At 41.6% G+C, this 20,417-nt stretch overlaps 1 protein-coding gene across 2 annotated transcripts in view; it reads left to right on the top strand.

The window, feature by feature from the left end:
* Positions 1 to 20,102, top strand: part of HGD (homogentisate 1,2-dioxygenase) — a 46,660-nt gene extending 26,558 nt beyond the window's left edge. For both annotated transcript variants that reach the window (XM_079155321.1, XM_079155320.1), the window contains 10 exons: positions 2,223 to 2,282; positions 4,271 to 4,362; positions 5,441 to 5,475; positions 6,236 to 6,315; positions 6,882 to 6,981; positions 8,726 to 8,850; positions 11,234 to 11,338; positions 13,468 to 13,594; positions 17,072 to 17,253; positions 19,884 to 20,102. In XM_079155321.1, coding sequence (XP_079011447.1) covers positions 2,223 to 2,282; positions 4,271 to 4,362; positions 5,441 to 5,475; positions 6,236 to 6,315; positions 6,882 to 6,981; positions 8,726 to 8,850; positions 11,234 to 11,338; positions 13,468 to 13,594; positions 17,072 to 17,253; positions 19,884 to 20,033 — 1,056 coding nt within the window. In that variant the 3' untranslated portion in view covers positions 20,034 to 20,102. The remainder of the gene's footprint in view (positions 1 to 2,222; positions 2,283 to 4,270; positions 4,363 to 5,440; positions 5,476 to 6,235; positions 6,316 to 6,881; positions 6,982 to 8,725; positions 8,851 to 11,233; positions 11,339 to 13,467; positions 13,595 to 17,071; positions 17,254 to 19,883) is intronic.
* The last annotated feature ends 315 nt before the right edge of the window (positions 20,103 to 20,417 follow it).

Raw genomic sequence — 20,417 nt, 5'->3', positions numbered from 1 at the left:
TGGCCCAGGATACCACTGTTTAGTTGATTGATTGGTTGGTTGACTGGATGGATTTTTGCAAGCATGGCGTTTGGTTCAGCATTGCAATGGTCTTGGATGTGGTGAGTCTTAAAGTGTAGCTGCACATTAGGAGAGCTTTTAAAAAATACCAATGCCAGAGCCCACCTTCACAGATTCTGACTTAATTTGGTCTTGGTTTCAAAACCTCTTCAGGTGATTTCCATGAATCGGGTTGAAAATCATGTTGAGAATCTCTGGTTAGAGCTAAAAGGTTGCCCAGGCAACCATTGATTTGATACTTAAATCTCTTCCATGGGGAAATCTAAAATGATGAGTCTTTTTCTGGCAATTTTCCTTGGTATACAAACACTGCACTGCTACCTAGAGGGAAGCAGCAGGTATAGATAGTAGCAGACCAGAACCTCCTCTCAGAGCTCCAGCAGTGCTCAGGGTTGGGGGTGTGTCAGTGGCAGGGCACGTGCTGAGCATGCATGAGGCTATGGGTTCAATCCCAGCACACACGCACACACAAGCACAGCATCCAACAGTGTTCAGCTGTGGCTCTTCCTGAGGTCAGGGGAATGTCCTTCTATTGCTATAGTTCTTAACCAAGGGATATTTGTTCCCCAAGGGACGTTTGACAATGTCTGGGGATTTTTTTTTTTTTTTTTTTTTTTGCTACAACTTGGAGGGATGCTACTGGCATCTAGTGGGTAGAGGTCGGGGTTGATACCAAACATCCTATGAAGCATAGCACTGCAATAAAGAATTATGCAGCACAAAAATGTCAATAGTGCCCTTCCTACATCCTTGCTCTCAGGTTCCCCTCTCTTCCCCCAAGAGCCATCATCATTAATGGGATCAGTCCAGAAGCATTTTCTTCTTTCTTGGAAGCATGATTTGAATGATCTTTTTCAAATCTATCTTTCATGTCATTTTATTTCATTTTACTTTTTGTTACTGGGGATTGAACCTAGGGGCACTTAACCACTGAGCCACATACTCAGCCCTTTTTTGTATTTATTTAGAGATAGGGTCTTGCTGAGCTGCTTAGGGACTCACTAAGTTGCTGAGGCTGGCTTTGAACTTGCAATCCTCCTTCCTCAGCCTCCCAAGCTGCCAGGATTATAGGCGTTTGCCAACATGCCCTGCTCATGTCTTTTTAAAGAAGTATCAGAATGTGATTGATCTGCTTTGCTTTTAAGAAATGAAGGCTACTACCTGCCTGTGTATGTCAGAGAGGCAGAATAATCCCAGTGCCACCTCTTGCATTTGCTGCTTCCTTTTCCTACCTGGCTGTCCTTCAGACATACAAAATGAGCTGAACCCTGGGACCTGATGGAGGCCCTTCTCAGCCTGCCTTCACTGGGCACTATAGGCAATGGAGCCAGCCCTGGGGTGCAGGTCACTCCTGAGATGTGCCCTGGGGTAGCTGGATGTATCAGTCACCAGCCTAGCTGGGTCAGGCTGCCACCACACGGATTAATAAGTGCTGGGCTGACACTTCAAGAGAGGCCTGAACCTGCTGAGTCTTCTCCCCAATTCCTTAGCTCAGTTCATTATAAAATTAAAGATTGTTATGATTTAAACGGAACCATCAGGCATCCTGGGGACAAACGCGCGGTTTGGTGAAGAAACTGAACCCAGTATTGCATTTACCAAATCCAATCTCAGCGGGGTGCTTTTTTTTCTCTCTCTCTCTTTTTTTTTTTTTTTTCTCTTAAGGGCTGGAAGTAGAAGTAGAACCTTCCCCTGCAGTGTCAGGAGCCCACACAGAGAAGCTGGCGTGCCAGGAAAGGGAGCTGATTATAAATAGCAGGAAAAGCGGCATCAGTCAAAACTTCTGATGTGCCTGAATAAAATGTTAAAAGAAACAAACAGCTTCTGAAGGAGAAAGCAATGATTTCTCTTTATTTTTATAATTGAAAGTTCTAAGGAACAAAGACAGTTTATATTCAGATAGGTTTCAACACACACACATACACACATGTACACATCACACACACACACACACACACACACACACACACACACACACATCCCAGTAGAACCCCTCTAAAGAAGTGATGGATTATCATTAATTTTAAAATAACAAAATCAAAAGTGGTCCAAACCTCAGAGAGGGAGTAGCTGTCCTCTTTCTTCCATGTAACTGATGCTACATATTTAGAAAGCCTAGGTTTTCCTTTTTAAAATCATTTTCCTATGTATTTCTTTTCCAGCTTAGATGGAAACCGTTTGAGATTCCTAAATCCTCTCAGAAGAAAGTGGACTTTGTGAGCGTAAGTCCATGCTACACCTTCCCCCTGCCCCCTGTTCTGCAGTGAATGATCTCACCATCCATAGGCTGAATGCCAAACAGAAGCAGCCTTATTTGGAGGCAACAGAAGCAAAACCACCTGCATCTGCCATGGGGGACTGGCCAAGGGATGTCTTACTTATAGGCACAATGTGGTTCCTGACACCAAAGGGCACTAGTGAGCTTTTACATCTCAGAAAGACCAAGGGCAGTGGACATGTTCCTGCCTTGAGCTTCTTTTCTTGTGGTTAGAACAAAGCTCTTATCCTTTTTACTCCAGGGACCCCTTTGATACTGTGCTGACACCCACAGGGGTTTTTGTTTGTTTTGTTTGTAGCGCTGGAGATTGAACCCAGGGCTTTGCACATGCTGGGCAAGCCCTCTACCTCTGAACTACATTTTCAGCCCTTTTTATTTTTTACTTTGAAACAGGGTCTCTCTAAGTTGCCCAGGCTGACCTCAAACTCACAATCCTTTCTTCAGCCTCCTGGGTAACAAGAATATGCCACTGCGCCCACAGATACCTGTAATTTTAATGTGTGAAAGATATTATGTGTGAAAGAAGCCAATTATATTGAAACACAATATTAAAAATATTTCTAAAAATAAATTGTGGGGGGCTGGGGAGATAGCTCAGTTGGTAGAGTGCTTGCCTCGCAAGCACAAGGCCCTGAGTTCAATCCCTAGCACCGAAAAAAAAATGTTTGATTTATAGTCATACATATGATTTCTTGTTAGTATACTAAATATTGAGTTCTACTGGAGAGAATAACTACGATATGAGCATAAATGATGCTTTAGGATACCTGTGATATGAGATATGAAAATATCCATGATTTCTATCATTGAACACAGGCGCTTCTAATACTCCTGTGTTTTCTTGCCTATATTCATGTTAATTGGAGGGAATGATAAATTTCACTCAGAGATTAGAGAAAATAAATAGAAAACTTTTCCCATCCAAGTTCATGAATCCCTGAAGTGGATGAGTGGGCTAGAATGGCATCAACTCAGGGCAACACCTCTAGTTATACAAAGTTGATTGGCAGCTCTCTCGGCATTTGAGGGTGGGGGAGTACTGGAATACCTGTGACCAGAGGGAGCTATATGATATGGAGGTGGGGCTCAGAGGCCAGTGGAGTGTTCAGCAGATCAACTCGGGGCGTAGCTTACCTAGGGACTATCTAGGTGTCCAGCCACAAGGCCAAATTGTTTAAATTGTCTTGATTTCTTTACCTTTATTAAGTGCTCCAAAATCCTGTGTAGACTCACTTCAATAGACCACATACTTGCAAATCAAATTAAAATATAAAAAGAAATTCCCCACTTCCAGGATAAATTATGGGTCTCTGAGGAGCAGAGCTCTCTCCTTTTGGGCTTTCCATCTACAACTTCGGGGCTGGGAGCAGTTTTGAAGACTGTGTATTCGAGTTCCTTGAACTGTGTATCAATCATCTGGTCACACAGCAGAGAGAATTACAGTCAGAATATGTTCCTCTTTTCCCTGTTCTGGAGGTTAGGTTGACCCTCTTCACAAGCAGAGGACTGCCCACTTGGGGGTAGACTGGAGGGGCATTAACTGGCACCTGAAGCTACAACCATCTTCCCTAAGCCTCCTAGATACCTGATATCACCTCCAACAGAATCACTTCTCCAGGTTGAACTTAAGCATCAAACTGTCACTTTTGAAGTAATTAAAAATAATAAATTCTTGCCTATAAATTCATGTGATGTAGTCATTAAGACAGTCAGATTTAGGCCACAGCTGGCAGGTAGGGTGAGCTACAAACAACCATATGTAAGTGTAAAGTCCAGGCTCCCCAGAGTTAGCCCAGATCCCAAATGTCCCCACTGGCCCCCAAGGGAAGAGCCTTCTAAAACATTGCCTCATGACCCTCAGGGGTCAGGGAGAAGGCTGGGCTCTTGGGCACTACTTGTACTCAACCTCTGTCTCCCATGGGTCTCTCCCAGGGCCTGCACACCTTGTGTGGAGCTGGAGACATCAGGTCTAACAATGGGCTTGCCATCCATATTTTCCTGTGCAACACTTCCATGGAGAACAGGTAAGGGACTCAGTGCTGGGGGTGGGCATCCCATTCTCCAAGGGCTGTTGGCCAGAAGATGAAGGACAAGTGTCCACTTTTACAAAGTCACACATGCACATACTTTGTTGTTTTTTTATTTTTTTTTCCTTCAGAGCAATGTTAATTTATATTTATTAAAAATAATAATAAATAAACATTTCTATTTTTACTGACTCTTGTGACAAACAAGGTCATGTAACAGTGTAAGCAGAAAAGGGAAGGTGGGACCTTGGAATGCAGGCATGGTTCAAAAGGTCTTTAGGTGGGTTTGGGTCAGAATATTCTTAATTTCTAAGGTCTGTTCTTGAGACCAAAGTCACTGCATGGGCAGCCATTAGGCCACCTGTTGGTGGCAGGCCAAGCTAATAGAATTGGCTTCAAGCTTTCTGTAAGCCTCATGTTGCTGAGTAGAGCAGTTTACAGACTGGCTTTTTTAGTTTGTTTGTTTGTTTAATTTAAAAAAAGGTAAATGGCATTCCTGTATTTCTTTGGGAGGCAGACTCGGGTAGCTATTTTGCACTACAAGTAGACCCACATGTTGCATCCAAAACCCAACTCTAGTTTTGTTGGTGGAACAAACTTGCATGAGCCATTTAGCTTCTCTGAGCCCCAAATCAAGACCAAGATCACAACCTTATGGCAAGTCTTTGACAACCTCCCTTTGGGTCCAGTCTTATATTGGGCCACCTCCTCCTCCACTCAAGCCACACTGGCCTTAATTCACTTCTTTCAACCTGCATGGGTCCATTTGCCCCAGAGCATGTGTATGCTGGTCCTTTTGTCTGGATTGTCCTCTCCCTTTTTCTTTCATTTGCCTGAACTTGACTTTCTTGGGCCATTATAGTTTGCAGTGATTTAGTTCTGTAATTGTTTGCAGTCTGACTCCCTATCAAGCTCTAAGCTCCACCAGGGCAGAGACTGGGTCATCCTGCTGACCATTGTATACCCAGTGCTAAACCTGGTACATAGTAGGCACAAAGCAATAATTTGTGCAATGAATTTATTTGTCTAGACGTGTTAAAAATGAAGATGACAGAAAATACTCTTTATGTTTCAGATGCTTTTATAATTCAGATGGAGACTTCTTGATTGGTAAGTTCTGAAGATTTCAGACCCCTTCACTGTTCATTATCTCTAGCCACAAACTTCTTTCTAATTTTCTACATATTATTTTCCTTCATTCTCTCTTTTTTATTTCATTTAATGCAATTTATAGACTGAGGTCTAGAGGCCACTGGTGGTCTGGAAAAGATTCCTCGCATATCTCAAAGTTCCTACTCCATTTCCTAGATTCTGCCTTTGCACATATTCTCTAGGTCTTTCTGATGTGGGAGATTTGGGCAACTGAAAAGAAATAAGTGGTACCAGCATGTAATTGACTTATTAAGATAACTCTGCCTTCAAACTCACCCAAGAAAAGCCCATCTGTCATTGATAACTGCAATAGAAATGCAAATTTTCATGAGACCATCTAAAATGTAAGGACTCATCTGAGTTTTATTCTGATCTTCCCATTCCATTTGGTGGTTTTAGTGTTGATTTTTTTGGAGCCAACATTTTGGTATAAACATTAGAAATGCAAATGCCCTTTTTGGTCAATTCACAAAATTGTGCATATACAAGCTCCTTACCTAGCATCTGGGAAAAAATATGGGGCTTATTATTATTATTATTTACATTCCTCCAGATAGTAAAATAGCTAACTGAAGTTGTTGGACTATACATTTTCCCCTGAGACACGCAGTAAAGCTCTTTTGATGTGAAATAAAAAGCAAATGCAGCCCTTAAGGCTTTATGAAATGGTTCTTGCACAGAAAGAGTTGCTCACCAATGCCCTGTCTTTTTTTATCAGTTCCCCAGAAAGGGAAGCTTCTCATTTACACTGAGTTTGGCAAGATGCTTGTGCAGCCCAATGAGATCTGCGTCATTCAGGTTGGTAATGTGCCCCCTTCTCCTCCCTGCCTCTCCCTAATTTGGGAGCAATCAGATGTTTCAACTGCTGCTATTTCCAACTCTAAAATTTCTCTGTCATGTCTGGGCAAGGGGGAGGGAGTCTGAGTTGCTCAGAAGGCTTCGTATGCTGAAGGGTAAGCAGGCTTTTGTGCTGCTTGGTTTTAATATAGCACACAACCACAGAGCAAAGAGCATTCGTCATTCACTTTTCTAAGTGTTTATGCCCACTCTGCATAAGGTTCTGTTGAAGGTAGGAGGCAGTGAAATTTATTTTTGTTGTTGTTTGTTTTATTTATTTTTCAGTGTGGCTATATCAGGGCCACTGGTATTTCTGGACCTAGGCAGAGATTAGACTAGAACTGGCTTGAGTCACAGGTGTGATTAGGAGTGAAGTTTTTCTTTCTAACTCATCTTTGATCTGGTCATCTCTCAACCATATCTCAACAAACTATAGTTTTGCTTTTGCTTGTGGCTCTGTGGCAGCTTCTTTATAACAACATGTTTGATTTAAGAGGCCACCCCTGTGTCTCTGCTTTCAATTCCAGAGAGGAATGAGGTTCAGCATAGATGTCTTCGAGGAGACCAGGGGCTACATCCTGGAAGTCTATGGTGTTCACTTCGAGTTACCTGACCTGGGACCCATTGGTAAATCTTCACTGTAGCCTCTCAGCCTTGCTTGAGATGCAGGACTCAGAAATGCATGAAAGCTAAACATCTTTCCCTCTCACCATCTTGTTCAAATCTCAATTTTCCTCTTCAGCTAGACCAAGTGTCTATTATGCATAAAATATACACAACAGAAAATGACCAAGCGAACACATTACAAATTTCCCTCTAGAATAGAATATTGGTGATAAAGACAGTGTGTAATAAATTTCTGCAGAGGATGTAGAAGTTTGGTTTACTGTGGGTGGGGTCACCAGGAACAGCTGCACAGAAGAGATGAGATTTGACTGATTCTTGATGAAAAAGTGAGGAGAAGAGGAAAGGGAACAACTTAAGCAAAAGCATACAAATGGGAATGAGCTTTGTGGAATAACTGCTTTCTTACATCAATGGGTTGGGTATAGAGAATAAAGTGGGGAAAGCCATAAAAATGGCCAGACCTCTAGTCCTATGGAAATGGGAAGTGGACGGAGTGACACAAAGTCTGTGAACCTCACCTTTCTCCTGAGCACACTGCACAAAATCCACACCCTTAACAGTAAAAATGGTACATCGCTCAGTACTATGAAGGAGCTAGAAACAACAGCTGCCGTGAGGCAGATTAAAACTTCCCAAACTGAACCAAGTTCCCCCAGTCCTGATTCTTCTGGCAAGCTGGAGGCAGGAGATTCAGGAAAGAAGGGAAGGTGTTAGGAGGGGTTATTCTCCAAGCCTTTCTTGGAGCACAAGGAGAACTGGGAAACTGGCCCTCAGTTCCATCTGTGGCCACACCTCCCAGTTGCTTTCCTTGTCAACAGCTTTTCAGAGCAAAACAGGGACAGGCCAGCATGTGCCTTCTGGTCACTCCCCTGGGGGATCCAAATATTCAGAGGAAGGTGGGAGGCAGCAGAGAAGCAGCTGGAGCCCTGGTGGGCCGTCTGTCATCCTGCTCACCACCCACTCTTCCCACTTTGGTCTGGCTTCCTGCTGTTCTGCAGGCAGCATAGCCTCCAGGTTCCCCGGAACATGTACCCTCTGGAAAATATATATAATTTACTAACCAGCTGGGGGCTTATTTTATTTAACCCCAGGAGCTGGAAATGATAAAACACTCCCCAGTTCTTTCCTCTCTGAGTTAAATTATGTTTTCGCACTTATGCTTTTCATATTTGGTCTTTTGATTTATTTTCCTCCTCTGAGGGAACACTTGCTCTGAGGCAGGGCTAAGCAGGCACATCCTGAAGACTTTTTCCCTGAGTGGCAGACAGATTTTTCAGACTGGAGAGCAACTTTACAGTCTTGGATTCTGAGTTCTGACTAAGGAGCAGAGGACTGCCTGGGACAATGGTGTGTGGTTCTTCCTGAGATCAAGGACTGTAGATATGTTCTAGAGTCTTCAGAGTTTCCTTGGAAAGACAAAGATATGATATTCTGTCAGATCTTCCCTTTTCCTCTTTTCTAGTTCTTTCCTGTCCTTTCTCCTCACCTGTAGAGATAGATAATGAATGTAAAATGATTTTGTAAACCATAGTCACTCCATTAGGATATGTTGGTAATGATAAAGATGATAACTGCAAAATTTTCCCTGACCAAATTCCTTGGGTCCTCCAGAAAAGGTACCAGATTGGGAATCAAGCGAGTCTTCAAGCAATGAAAGCAATTTGTTGACAGGATGCTGTCTTTGTGAGCATCTTTCATATGTGATTTCAAGTGTCTAAAAGGACTTCGGGTTACTGTGTTTTAGGAGCCAATGGCTTGGCCAATCCTCGTGACTTCTTGATACCTGTTGCCTGGTATGAAGATCGTCAAGTACCGGGTGGTTACACTGTGATTAATAAGTACCAGGGCAAGTTGTTTGCTTCCAAACAGGTAAAGTAAGAGGGTTGGCACCCAGGGGAGGGAATGAATAAAGTTATTAAGCTCTGACTGATGGCCAAGACGAGTGTTAGGTACTTTCCATACATCCTTTCATCTTTACCACACCACCAAAAGTGCCACACATAAGGTACTATTTATCTTATTCACAGTCATGAAAACAGACCAGATAGTGATAAATAATTTACTAATGTCCCTATAAGTAGCAGAACCAGCCTTCAAACCACCTCTTTCTGATTCCTAAGGTTATGCTTTTTCTGCTCACCAAGCTAGGCAAATCCTGGCAATGTGTAGCTCTCTATAAATGATGTGGAAAACATAATATGCAGGCAGAGAATGTGTTCTGAAAAGGAAAAAGAGATAACAAGAAGACAGCTGAGATTTATGTTCTGCAGTGTTTACCTTATTTCAAATATAAGTAATGGTTAATACAAAATAAGTAGAACTCAGTTAATTAACTTGACTTGGTTTATACCACCACCAGCCTGGAAAACTCAGGATATAAGCAAAAGCAGAGAAAATAATAAAAATAATTTTTAAAATGAAAACAGTATATAATTGATAATGTTACTATGTGTTGTTATGTAAACTATTATATGTATATATAAAGGTAAATTAATCATAAGAAATATATAAAGGTAAATCATAAAATATATATATATAAAGCTAAATTAATCATATAATAAAAAGAACCCAAAGATCTCTCTATTAACATTATTTGCTTGTCCATCTGATTTATTTCTTATATTTGACAAGGTATATTATTTTCCTTGTACAGCATCTGGAGGTCATGCCACCTAGCAAAGGCCAACCAGTTTGACTCTGAAAATTAACCCTGAAGGAACATACATTGTCACCCTCATTTTAGGATTGGGGTTTCTCAAAAGTGATTCAGGAACTATTTGTGTTGAACCTTCAGAAAAGCTTATTTAAAATTTAGATCTTTAGATAGTATTTCCGCCTGGCAAAAATGATAACCTATGAGGATGAGAGGTGGAAATCTGCATTCAACTTAAGCATCTTCCTCAGATTATTTTTATGTATGGTGGATAGAAAACCATCATCCTACAAGCAGCCAGCAGCTCTCCAGAAGGGTTTTCACTTCCCACGTGGACCTGTGTTACTCTTTGAGTGAGCCCCACTGACACACTCTCTCCTTTGCCACAACCTGTGTCTGGGAGGTTGGCCTAAGACTAAGGACCGGGCTCCTTATTCTCCTGACTTTTGTATGGTTCAACCCTCAGGAAATTGGAAGGCCAGAGGAATGATACATCAGGTATTCTTCCTGGTTCCTCCCTGTTTTAGACTGGGTTCCTGACAGTAGCTTCATCCCTCTATGACCTGGCTCCTGGTGGTAGTCCCAGGGGTGTGCTGGAACCAATTCATACCAACTCACAAATGCTGAAATGCACACCTCTTCACAACTCTGTTTTCAATAATGTCACATTGGTTGCTCAAAATTGATCATGATGAGAGTATCTGTCCTGCAGAAATCAGCAAATGCTATAAATCAATGATTATTTTTCCTCCAGAAAGCCAGTTGTTAAATATATACTAGCGTACCTCTGGGAACCCCCTTCTTCACGATTCTATCTCTTGCTGGAGTTCTGCAACAGTATTTCCCTCCCTTATTCCTTGCGCCTAGGAATGACAATGTCTTCCCACTGTTGTGAGGCTCAGATACCTCCACACCTCTACTCGTTCTACTTATACTTAACTGCATCTCTGTGAGTAGTCTGTTCACTGGAGTCCTCAGAACATTCTGATTGGGATTCTCTTTCCCAAATAGACCCAGAGCAGCACTGGAGACCTCCTTCCAATAGCAGAACACTGATCCCCTCCTACCTCAAACAGGATCAAGAAGGACCTTAGATCACTCTGAAGTTGCAGATCCTTGGGGCTGGAACTCTTAGAGGTCTGCTCCCCACCTCTATACTCACCAACCCAGGCATTATGTCCATGGGTAGCTCTTCTAGGTTGCAAAAGCCTGGAGATTTGTCACAGCAAGTACCCACTGCACCAGGAAACAGGGAACCTAGATTGAGAAATGCTGGCATCCACAGATTCCCATGATTATGTTAAAAATTGTTGAAAAACCACTATCTGGTGACTGTGTTGTGCTTCTGCTGCACATGTAATCAAAAGTCAGCCTCAGCTTATGAACTGGAAAGATGGGGTCAGTAACTAAGTGAGGGCTTGGTCAAGGGTGTGTGAAACAACCATGGAGAGATTAAGAATATACTTCTCTCAAAGGATAGTATAATTAAATTTTTAACAATATCAAATGAAAAGAGAGTTATGTCTAGTACATATTGTAAGATCACATTTACAAAAACATTAGATACTAAGATCGTCTTTTCCTGCTTCTTGTGATTAGCATGTTTCCCCATTCAATGTCGTGGCCTGGCACGGAAACTATACACCCTACAAGTACAACCTGGAGAACTTCATGGTCATCAACTCAGTGGCCTTTGACCATGCAGTAAGTCTGGACCATAAAGGGGTCCTGGGGATGGGGCAACCTTTGGGCAAAAGGGATCTGCAGCAGATCAGTAGCATTAATAGATTTCATATTTCCAAGGTCACCCTTGGAAGGCAGGCCTAGATAGAGTCATTTGTCCATTGGTGAAGGAGTCAATAATGTAGCTAATGAGGAAGCCAAGAACTCAACATTCATCCATGAACACAACCTAGTTCTCTACAATCACAATAATTTTCATAAGTGGGTAAAAACTTTAAAAAAAAATACAACTTCTAATAGTAGTGTTGGAGTCAGGAGAAAAGAACATTTATAGATTTTGAGAAGTCTCTGTACTCCTCACATCTTAGGAGTCTACCCTACTGCTCTGGCTTCCTCCCAGGTACCTCTACTCCTGGCTGTTATTGACAGTGATAGAGCAGATAACCCTCTTCTAAAGTCACTCATAATATTGAGTGCTTGAACTTCAACCAAAGAAATGCTAGTGTATGAAGTTGGTCATATTTTTCAATCAATTAGGGGAGCATAACAGATCCCTAGTCTATAGTGTAGACCCTCCCAAGGCCCCACATTCTTGATAAAGTGTAAGTTCTGAGATCCTGGGGGAAAGCCTAGTTCATAATAGATTAACAACCCACAAGGAGGAGAGATAATTAGGTCCAAAGCCAGAAAATCATAGAAAGAGGGATTATTCTGAGTCAGTTTGGTTTATCTCTGGAGGGACAAAACTACCTTTCTGAATAAGAGCAACTCTTAATAAAGCCAAAGGGAAAAATAAAATTGAGACACCAAGCCCAAACTAACATGAAGAAGCATCTTGAGGCACTGATAAAGCTTTACTTTAGCCTCACTACCTTTTCTTTTATTTAATAGTTTTAGCCATTTCCCATGATAGATGAAGCAATGTTAACTCTCCAAGCAATAAGGGTTTTTTTTTTTTTTTTTTTTTTTTTTTTGTCATTTGAATTCACACAGGTTCAATCTTCCCTGTGCTGCTGCTGCTGTAGTTATTTTTCCAAAATTCAGATCTGACCATTCCACCACTGCATTAGAAAACCTTTGCAAGCTCCCCATGGCTTAGGATTAAGTCTGAGCTCTGAAGCGTGGTATTTGTTGCTCTTCACCATCTGGTCCTGGACTCATTTTTTAAATACCACCTCTTGCCCCTCTTCCTTCTGTCAATACACCCTGGGTTTTAACTTTCTCTCCTCTTAACAAAATCTCTGTGCACTTGGATGTTGTTTCTGTTTTCTGTGATAAAAGGCCTCCTTCTTTTCTTCCCTCCTTCTTTCCTACTTTCTTCTTCCTTCCCTGCCTCCCTCCGTTCTTTCTTTTCTTCTGTGAATTTCCAACACCAAGCTTAAATGACACCTCCTTTTTGAAGTCTTTTCTGATCTTTTTGGATAGAAATAGTCTCTTTCCTCTCCCCTTAATCAGAACTAACAGAGCAGGGACTAGATCCCAATCATGTTGAACTCCCTAGATGTTGGCGTGGTATCTGAAATTGAACATGATTGTTAATTTCAGTTAAACTGAATCTCAGTCTTTCCACTGAAAAAGCCCAAAGATCTTTACAAAGCATAATCTTGACTCTCGACCTACCCCCTCTACACATCCACCACGTGAATGGTATATTTTAGATCTGACCATCAATTGATCAGAAAGCAAAGAACAAGTCTTCAGAATTTCCTGCCCATGGATACTATCAGGAATCTCTGTGATTACCCCAAAGAGAAGCACATCTACACCAAAATTTAAGGCTGTTTTCTTTCTGTGTCCACTTTTCTCTGAGCATCTCTTTTGCTTGGAGCTCTCTGCTGCCCTGGCCCAAGATTGGAAGGAAGACACATGGCTCTTGGAGTCTGAGGTAGCAGGGTGTGTATAATGTGGGCTCAACAGGGTGAGAAAGCAGCCAGAATGCTCTTAGCTGGTGTGAATTCATTTTGCTTCAAGCACAGCAAGGGAACAGTCAGATGAGTGATTAGTGCACCTCAAGCAGAAGTCCAGACTTCTGTCATTTGATCAGAAATTAGACTGTCACTTGAAAGCAGCTTCATGTGCTGTTGATATGTTTGTCATTGTCCAGTCACTTCCCTGGCATCTTGCATTCTGCCTCTCCTTCTGTGTTACAGGACCCATCCATTTTCACAGTGTTGACTGCCAAGTCTGTCCGCCCTGGAGTGGCCATTGCTGATTTTGTCATCTTCCCACCTCGATGGGGGGTTGCTGATAAGACTTTCAGGCCTCCTTATTACCACAGTAAGTCTTTCTTTTACCAAGCCACATTTGGGAACTAGAGACAGCAAAGCAGTGAGCACTATGCACTGGGAATAGTGCCCAGGTTGTTTCTGGACTCCCTGCCCTGCCCCGAGCCAGGATCCTGCTTCCCCAGGCCCCCTGCTACTCCCAGGCTTCAAGCTGCTCAAGCACAATTCCTGCGGATGGCAGGGATGCCTTGACTTGGAACCCAGATCCCCATTTCTCTGGACCTGAAGAGAGGCAGAAAAGTTGGTAAAGCAGGAATCAAGAAGTTTCCATCAGATTTTTCTTTTATAGGATGGGGAATGGCAGTGATGTTGTTAGTTGTTTGTTGATTTGAGGAAGTTTACCTATTCCAGTTACTTTGGCAGTATGGAGCTGATTATTGTCTGCCCTAGGGAAGAGACCCTATTCTGGAAGGAGTCTCTACAGAGCATTTGTTGCTTAGAACTGGAGCTAACAAACCTACTATGTTTGTTTTATTAAAATTATTGTGACTAATGGTTAATGATTGTTGGTCAGTTTCTAAGCCTCTATTATAAATTCTTGAAAAATATTAATTCATATAAATTAGCTGCAAGATATAGATAATATCATTATCCTCTTGTTTTTCAGTAGATAAAACAGACACAGAGGGATTAAGTAACTCTCAAGGCCTCACAAACTAATTAGTGGAAGAGTCAGGATTTAATTGCAGACCGTCTGATGCCAGAGCAGACACTTATGACCATTGACTGATGTAGCTGGCCTAGTGCCTGGCACATAATACACGTCTAATAAATATTTATTCAACAAGTGAATACATCATCAAGAATGAATGCATTATGTCATGGCTATATTTAGTGAAGTTAACATTTTTAATTGTTCTATAGCTAGCTGAAAACTCAAATCTAAAAGTTGATGAACAATTCTGCTTCCCAGAGATTATATTTTTGGATGTAGAACTCTAGAAAGACTCTAGGACAGATTTTAGTTAGAACAGGACCTTCTTTTTCTAGGAGGATCTTCTCTGTAACAGTTGCCAGGCACCAGGCTCAATAATGCCTAAACTGCCCTGGATGGGCAATTTAGGCACCTGTGAGGGTGGCGAGGTAAGGCCCGTGGGATGAAAGAACCCACGTCATGGCCCTGCCCTGTGTCCCCATCTCCCCTTTCAGGTGTTACTATCAAGAGTGCCTTTCTTTTTTTCTTTTTAAGTTTATTCTCAAGGCCCACACATGGAATTTAATTTGCTGGCTTTAAGGTAGAACCTCTGAATCTGCATTTTAAGCCAACAAGCCAAGGTGTTCTGATGTAGAAGAAGGTCTACAGACCTTATGTTGAGAAATAGTGGTGTGGCTTTGTCACCCCACCTACGTAGAGAGATAATAGAGTGTAGTGACATGGTCAGGTTTGCTACTGTACTACAAATTCTCATACCCCTTCATCTTGATCTGTACTTCAGACCTTGTGGGGGGAAAATGGCCTTGTGAAATGCCTTCTATAATTTTTTTAATGACTCCCTAAGTAATTTGGTCAAAGGATAAACCTCATAAAGGTATGGTCACCCTGAGTTGGTTGAGAAAAAAACACAGAGCCCTAAGTTAGAAATTGGTTTTGCTAGAGATATTAAAAATATTGCCTTAGCAATACTCAGAATCTTTGCTACTTTGATGTGACTTTAAAGGAGAAGCAGGGAATTATTTCTCTAGAAATATTGCCTCCAGTCATTTTAATGCACTTTAGTCAATGAGATTCGGCTTTAATCAGAAAGGCAAGGTCTACCCTCCCGCTGTCCTTTGAAATATCGAAAGTGATGTAGAAATGTCATAGCCAAACTCATTGCTACCTAAATTCATATTCAGATCAAAGCTAAATTCCATCTTGCTCTCTTCTTAAAATTAAGCTGTGAAGGTGACCCAGAGGACACATACTAGAATGGGGAGCGTGACAGCAAATTTAAGTCATGAGCAGAACTATTTAAAAATGTGGATTCTTCCTGCTTCCCTTCCCTTCTTTTCCTCTATTTCTACTTTCTGGAGAAGCAAATAGGACTACGACCTGGGTCTCACCCCCTTGGTAGAGATTGTCACTCTCTCACTTACTTTGTAGGACCCCACAGCACTTTTGCTTTGGGGATGGGGTGGGAGCGAGTGCTCAGTGGATTACAGAAGTATTTTAGCACTTGTTTATACTGTGCACGTAAGGAAGAAGGGCAGGGCAGGGATCATGACAAATGTTTGACTTTGTAAGGGTTGTAACTTCCGTGTCTCGTCTCTGTCCACGGTTTGCATTCTCAGCACCCTCGCAGGACAGACTATGAATAGCATTAAACAGGTTACTTCTTATCACCGAACTTAGCACAGTGTCTAATTATATGCATTGGAAGGATGGGCAGATGGGTGAAGTGGGAAATGGGCAAATGAGTGGAGGGATGGGGTAGATGGCAGATGGAGATGGAAAGGCACTTAAATTCACGCAGTTGTTGTATTTCTTTAATTCTCCCTCTAAATGTGTTATTATTCTAATAAAGACCTTTATTACAATAAAAACATAAGACTGAAAGAGTGGAAGCATGGTAATGTCTGTCAAATTGTGTATTACTCCAGAAAGCACAACTAAGACTAATAAATTTAGCTTACATGAAAGCAAATTTCCATTTAATAAAAAAAAAGAACTTTCTAACACCCAAAGTGGTTAAATTATATGATAGATTTCTTTGTAGAATAGAGAACTTCAATTCATAGAAGGCTAACAGGCAGAACCCAGGAATCTGTCAGGAAAGATGTAGAAAATTTTTCTGTGATGAGGAGCAAGCAGTAGGAATCCTTTCCAATTTTAAGATTTATTATTATAGAAGAACAGAAGAATAAGATGATATCCAATTTAGATAGAGAAGCTAATGTTTGTTAAGATGAATATCATTTATGATCTGTGTTTTGTAGATATCAAGATTCTGTCACACAGATTATCATTTAATAATAGACTCTAAGTCCAGGCTTCTTTTCATTACATCACTGACCATCAACACACATGCACACACGCACGCGTGCATGCACACAAACCCCATTTCATCTTTCTAGACTGGGAACCAGGGATGTGATGATACCATTTACTGTTGTGCAGCAGCTATTGAGGAAGGAGCTCTGATCTGGAAGAGAAGACGACTCTAATGTGGGAATCTATCCACTTGTTATTATGATTTACATTTTTATCATTGTCTTGTTTGTCCTTGGTTTCTTTAGATCTAGTTAGTTTCTTTCAGATGCTGGAACTCGAGACTTTAGATAATCTACATAACCATGGAGTAGAGTTTTGCCTAGCAAGAATGTTAGACTGATGAAGGTTCTGTTGTTTTTCTGTCAGTCCATACTCCTTATTAATCCTAAAAAAATTATCAGCTCTACCTATCTTCTTGGCGTTCTACAGAAATAATATTTGAGAGGTCTTGATGTTTTATTGTTCTTGCCTTGAATAATGCTGCTTCAACCTTTCCAGGAAACTGCATGAGTGAATTCATGGGACTCATCAAAGGTCACTATGAGGCAAAACAAGGTGGATTCCTGCCAGGGGGAGGCAGCTTGCACAGTGCCATGACCCCCCATGGCCCTGATGCAGATTGCTTTGAAAAGGCCAGCAAGGCCAAGCTGGCTCCTGAGAGGATTGCTGATGGCACCATGGTAAGCAAATCAAATGCCAGCTCTGGTGGCCTCTGGGCTCCCCAACTTTGTTGAGAGGAACATGCCTTTTTTCTCCAGAGTCACAGAGGTGGACTAAGGAGAGTTGTGTGTTTGTACAAGTTTACTTGTGTATAAATACACACACTTGTATACATACTAGACTTGTGGTATAGGGTGTAGGAAGACCTTTGGACGTGGAGTCAGACCTCCATTCAAATCTTATCCTTAATTCTTGTGTGACCTTGAACCGTCACTTTACTTCTCTGTGCTCCATTTTCCCCATCTGTAGGAAAGCTATGCTATCCAGCCCCACAGATGGTTGTGAGTTAATATTGTGAACTGTTCAAATGCAAGGAAATATTATTAATATCCATATGCATCCCTGTGCCTGTGCTGTTTCAGAGTCCTCTGCTTTGGGCAATAATTCTCCAGGGCCACAACAGCAGGGGAGGCAGGATGTCACCTTCAGCCTGTTACTCAAGCCAAGGAGGATCAGGAAGCCTTTGCCTTACTCTGGTCAAGGCTTGTGAGCAAGAATTCTCAGCTGTTTTCTCATTTTCCTTAGGTCTGTTTTGGCATAGAATGAAACTGATGGGATTTAGAAGCTGTTCTGTATTCTTCCCATGTCAGGCTGTAAACATTGAGGCTGAACACAATTGCAGTTAGCTGCGGTACTTGGTTTTATTTTATTTTTGCATTCTTGGAGGTAGAGTTAATGGACCACAAGAAGTAATTTTATGCTAAATCATATGCAAATTTACTTTACATTTTTAAACAAATGTCTCCAATGCTACCTGGTTTAAAATCTATAACACAGACCTGTTTGACTCCTTGCCCAGTCGTAAATTACCTAAGCAGTGAACCCTAGCTGTCCATCTGCCCAATGCAGTTTGCTTTCAATCTCAACCCCAAAGTCAGAGTTGGTGGAGTTTCTTTGAGGAGGAAGGAGTATAGAGTACTCCCATCTGCTTGGACTTGGTTTATGCTGAGGTCCCTTGCAAGGGTATCTGCAGAGTTCCTATAAGACCCCTATATCTATGTCACATGGTTTAACAATCTTATTTAAATGATTGTCTCTGAAGGCTCCTGAAAGTGCACAGGCTACTCCTGAGTTGTCACTCAATAGCCATTTGTTGGTCCCAAAAATTGGCTTTGGATAGTCATTGTTACCAGGAAGCAGTCTTTATGAGGAGCAAGACTTCAGGTAATGTCTGGGCCTAGACTAGACATGAGAAAGAGCTCTCCATGTAGAGGTATCAGGATGAGAGTCCCAGGGTATCTGGGAGCCCACAATACCTGGTGGGGAGTACCCAACACTGTACCCAACTTTGGGCCTCCCTCACTCATTCCCATTATATAATTTAGACCTAAGGTCAATGAATATGCCTTATTCTTATTCTAATTTGGAGTGATTAACTTGATATAATACAGTCTTTGTAGCTCAACTGGGATGGGACTTTTGGTACTCTAGGAAGCAGTCAGCAAAAGACAGTAATATTAATTGCCATAATAGCTTATACTTGAATAGTGCTTTATATCTTACATAATAGCACTCCATTCAATCTCATCCAGAACTCACATGGAGTCTGCCATAGGAAGTCAGGCAAGAACATTCATCTCCATTGATTTAGGCAAAAAGAAGCTAATGTATATGAGACATCAAACATTAATATGGGTGCTCCAGATAGTATCATGAGAAAATTGTATCATTCTCTTTTGTCAGTCTATATTCTTTAAATATCTTGACTGGGAATGTAGCCAGTTGATAGACCACTTACCTAGCATGTGTGAAGCCCTGGGTTCAATTCCCAGCATCCCTCCCCCACTCCCCCCACGAAAGCGATATTCTTTCAATTTCTTAATGTAAGTATATAAGAATCATAGGGTTTGTTTTTCGGGTTTTGCTCTTATTTTTTAAGGCCACTGTGATAGGAAAATTAGCTACTGATGAAGCTGAAATGTCTAAGTTGCACAGAGTAATAGTATATTCTTTCTGTTGTTGACAAAAATCTCCATCCAGAACAGTGTGAGATACACTGTTCAGACCCTACCAGGATATGGCTTTAAAAGTGCTGCAGTTATTCCTGCCTTTTCCTCTCCTCTCTTTCTCTTCCTCCATTTCCTTTTTCCAGTCTATTTCTTGGTCAGAGTCTTGAAAGAGCAGCTCAAATCTCAGCTTTGCCACAACTTATCACCTGAGACAACTCACTTCCCGGCTCTGAGCCTTAGCTTCCTCCTTGGCAAAACAGAGAGCATGCCCTCTCTCACAAGGACATGGCCATGGTAAGTGATGATCCCTGAGAAGAAGAATATCCCAGGATTCTTCCACCTCTGCCTTTGGATGTAGTAAAATAAGCTCCATAATACTAGAAGGATAATGTGATGCCTAAGTACCCAATTCTACTTCACAGAATGAAACTTGAGGCCCTGAGAAGTTAAAGGTCTTGCACAAGGTCTCACCAGCTTCTGAGTAGTAGGACCAGAACCAGAACCAGGTCTTGGACTTCCTCTCCTCACCAATTGACGAACTGAAGATTTTGCCTACCTTCATCTTCTCTTGACAGTTAATGAAATGTTCTTTATTGTCTACCTCATCCCTTCTTTCTCATCTCCATCCTCATTTTCTACAGGCATTTATGTTTGAATCTTCCCTAAATTTGGCTGTCACCAAATGGGGACTCCAGACCTCAAATTGTTTGGATGAGAACTACTATAAATGCTGGGAACCTCTCAAGAGCCACTTCACCCCCAATTCCAGGAAACCAGCAGGATTAAACTGAACCTGGAGCATTGTTACCATAGAGAATAGATTTGTGCCATTTCCTGAGAATCTCATGCCTTCTGGTAGTAACAGAACATTTGTGGAAATCTATTTGGAAAGTTCTATGGCTGTCAGCTTACTTACTCAATAAAATTTGCTTGTATTCTGTCAAAATGGTGAATGATTATATCAAGACTTGAAGAAGCAGATCTATAGTGACCAGGACTGGTGGGCCAAGTAAATCCAAGAGATTGGACCAAGGCTAGTGTTCCTTCCCATGTAGTTGTCCAGAGAACCTTTATTTTAAGAGCACAAGTATAATCATCTCTGAGTCCATAAGACCAGGCAGGATAGGCAAAGCATTAGGGCATGAGCTGAGGCTGAAGCGCAAGGTCAAATTCTT

Source organism: Sciurus vulgaris (genome assembly GCF_902686455.1).
Source record: "Sciurus vulgaris genome assembly, chromosome: 10".
In the NCBI taxonomy this organism is placed as follows: domain Eukaryota; kingdom Metazoa; phylum Chordata; class Mammalia; order Rodentia; family Sciuridae; genus Sciurus; species Sciurus vulgaris.
This window is presented reverse-complemented; position numbering and strand designations above follow the sequence as displayed.